This window comes from Littorina saxatilis, linkage group LG2, assembly GCF_037325665.1.
Source record: "Littorina saxatilis isolate snail1 linkage group LG2, US_GU_Lsax_2.0, whole genome shotgun sequence".
NCBI classification, from domain to species: Eukaryota; Metazoa; Mollusca; class Gastropoda; order Littorinimorpha; family Littorinidae; genus Littorina; species Littorina saxatilis.
Window position 1 is genome coordinate 21,965,044 of NC_090246.1, and position 3,196 is coordinate 21,968,239.

Here is a 3,196-nt window from a genome sequence, read left to right on the forward strand (position 1 = left end):
TGTTGTGTGTGAGGTATTGTAACAGGGTTCGTACAGGTCATGGAAAACCTGGAAAGTCATGGAATTTGATTTTTGATTTTCCAGGCCTGGAAAGTCATGGAATTTCAATTCAAGTCATGGAAAGTCATGGAATTTAACAAAAATAAGAAAGGAAGAAAAATTAACCTTTAGCACGCCAGCGGCGATTTTCGTTGCCCAGCCATTCCTCCCCCCCCCCCCCCCCCCCCCTTTGCCAGCCAGCAGCGATTTGTGTCGCCAGCACAAGGCTTGTTCGTATGACCAACTTCTCGTTCGTATTTGCATACGAGAATAACGGTATTTTTAACAGCACCTGAGCCAAAGCGAGGCTCACTTCCTTCCGTTATCTCGTCGTGTCGTCTGCGCTGCATTTGAGTCGGTTTCGTCGAAGTTTTCTGCTTTTGTTTTTGCATCGATAAAGTACTTTAGCGCTTCGACAAGCAAGATGGAGGATGATGAGTTTGAAACTTTCTTTCGAGTTGTTTCTTGACAACAAAAAGTATGCGGAATTGGAACGAATTACCGAGGAAGATCTTTGCAATGAACTGTGTATCGCGGTGAAAAAAATGACAGTTCGTCAAGTCACAGTGACGGTTACGAAACGGAATTTACGAAAGTGCAGATGAATACAAACAGTGGCTGGTCCAGTTTAGTGAAATGACAGGACCAGCAAACATTACCGATAATCTGACTGCGTAGCAAATGCTTGACTTGCTTGTGGAAGAGACACTGCGTAGAAACTGACTCAAATTCAGTGCAAAGCAAGCCAGTGTCAAAACTGGCAGTGACAAGACGTAAAAAGTTTGCGTGTTTGGAAATGGCGACCTGTGGATCTAGTCATGGAAAATGTTATTGAGACTCATGGAAAGTCATGGAAAAGTCATGGAATTTTGTTTCTAAAAACCAGTGGGGACCCTGTGTAAGGAGGGGGGGGCGGATGTCAGTGAAGAAGGGGGTGGTTTGCTGGCTGCCTCGAGTTTGTGTGTATGTGTCTGTTTGTGTGTGCATGCATTTCTCTGCCTCTTCGTGTGGGGAGCGGGGTGGTGGGAGTGATTCGCAGGCTACTTATTCCTAAACGGAAACATATTTGTGTTTTTGTGTACGTGTCTGTGCATGCGTGGATTTGTGTACCTGCGCCTGTCTGTGTGCATAGCGGTAGGTGGCGGGAAGGGGGATGTAGGTTTTCCTTTGATGGCTCCTTATAATGCATTGCTTTTCACAAAATATGATGATAAAAAATTTCCTTGGATAAGAGAAAGAAGTTTTCTAAATATTTTTATGTCTGAAGTCTCCCGATAAGAAAAACCTCAGATAATTATAAGAAAGCACACAAAAATTCCTCTCGACTTTCTAAAAAGCAACTTTCACTGTAGGTCAGTTTGACCTGAATTGAAAATATGTATAGGTCCAAATGTGCTGGATACCAAAACTTTGTTTTGTGAGAAACTATGAGACTGTTGACCGGCGAGGGATCAGACCAATGCGTTAAATCTAAAAACCATGTGTCAGTGGTGTGTCAATGGACAAAGACCAAGGAACAAAATTATAACACTGCACTTGCATTATTCTTTTAAATTCATTTGCTCAACTATATTTCATTTTTACTGTTAGTACGTTTCTCTGAAACCCTAAATGTTAGGTCGTAATCATTTAGTCATGATGCAGAGAGAGAGTCTATGAGGGATTGTTGCCACTGTGCATCGATGATCATAATTGATTATTGATATTGATAATACTGATGGACGTTTGAGAGTGTGTGTGCATGCATACTTACACGCAGATTATGCATAAGAATAACTAGAGATCACTCCTTAAATTGCACTTGAAATCGATGCTTTGACTCCACCGTAAATCAAACACAAAATAAAGGTGAAAATGGCATAAATCACTCACAAACATGTCAAAATACATAATTATAGTACACATTTAATTATTGCAAATGTTTGTTTTTTTAGGTTTTCAGTTTTAAGGGTGGTTCTAGAGGTTTTCGAAAAAAAGAAGGACCCCATATTTACAGCTTACCTCAGTCACTTCATGGTTGTGAATTAGGCTCATTTCCCACACAGTTAGCTTTTGGCCATCCTCAGTAGCCCTCACTTTGATGCTGTATGGGCAGTCTGCTCTCACTGTCCTGCAAAGTTTAGAACATTCGCTGATTAACCACCCTTCTGTTTAGGTAAAAAAAAAACTAATAACCAGTAACTTCCAGCAAATGACAAAACAGGCTTAATTTTTGCTAAATATGCTCTCATTCAGTCATCAATTAAAAAAAAATACAACCAGCTCTTACTAAACACTTTGGCGGTCGAGGCATTTACTCCTTCTTTATAGCAAACTCTTTGTGCTGGTACGACTGTCAAGTTCTAGTGCCTGTGCTTGACCTGCGATCAACGTACGCCAACGGAAGGACCTCGGGCCTTATGCGTCCGGCATCTGAATTTGCTCAACTTCACCCTCAAGTTAAAGCCAATGAAGTAAAGTCATGTATCATAATTGGTGATGTTCGACTACAATGTAAACGTACTTACTTTGTATTGGGTCTGAAGCCTTTTCCGTGCGAAACGAAAGGTTTGCCACCGTACACACACGCATACTTGATACTTTGGTACACAATGCGTTCATTGAAGTCTCTGGTTTTCGACCGCTTTTTCGCCGATTCGATCGTTCGAGTGTCTCGTCGATACAAATGCACCAAATTTTGCTCTTGGAACGTTGAAATCGCTGCTTCCAGCTCTGCGAAACTCCAAAATTCCGACCCAATGTCCATGTTTTCTGAGTGATTCGATCGGAATATGTGACCGGACCACGACTACCGGAAGCCGACTGGTCGCGATAGACGGATTCCGGTTCGGGAATGTGAGCATTCTGGCTTCGAAGTTTGTGAACACGAAGAAAACAACAAGCGAACAATCAACCAGAGAAACAATTCGCTATAAAGCAAATCTAGATAATTACCATCATCAAATGTTCAGGTTCACTTCTTCCTCGTACATGCAATCTTGCACGCTCAAAATGTGTGTACGGAATTCTTCCTTCTGATTTTGCGTCCGGCTCGGGCGTCCGGCTCCGGAAAAGCCTGTCTGCAAGTCCAACTAATCTTCGTCCTGAAAGTCGATGCTGCGTTGCCAGACCAACTTCATTAGAGTTTAGGCTGTCGCAACTTATATGTAACAGTATC

At 42.1% G+C, this 3,196-nt stretch overlaps 1 protein-coding gene across 2 annotated transcripts in view; it reads right to left on the bottom strand.

The window, feature by feature from the left end:
- LOC138958479 (dehydrogenase/reductase SDR family member 11-like) overlaps nucleotides 1-3,122 on the bottom strand; it is a 19,968-nt gene extending 16,846 nt beyond the window's left edge. Inside the window, exons 1-2 of one of the 2 annotated variants that reach the window (XM_070329642.1) lie at nucleotides 2,974-3,122; nucleotides 2,041-2,149 (exon numbers count right to left, since the gene is read on the bottom strand). In XM_070329642.1, coding sequence (XP_070185743.1) covers nucleotides 2,041-2,073 — 33 coding nt within the window. In that variant the 5' untranslated portion in view covers nucleotides 2,074-2,149; nucleotides 2,974-3,122. Of the gene's footprint in view, nucleotides 1-2,040; nucleotides 2,150-2,546; nucleotides 2,923-2,973 lie in introns of those variants that run through there. The other variant, XM_070329641.1, reaches the window with a different exon arrangement.
- Between the last annotated feature and the right edge of the window lie 74 nt (nucleotides 3,123-3,196).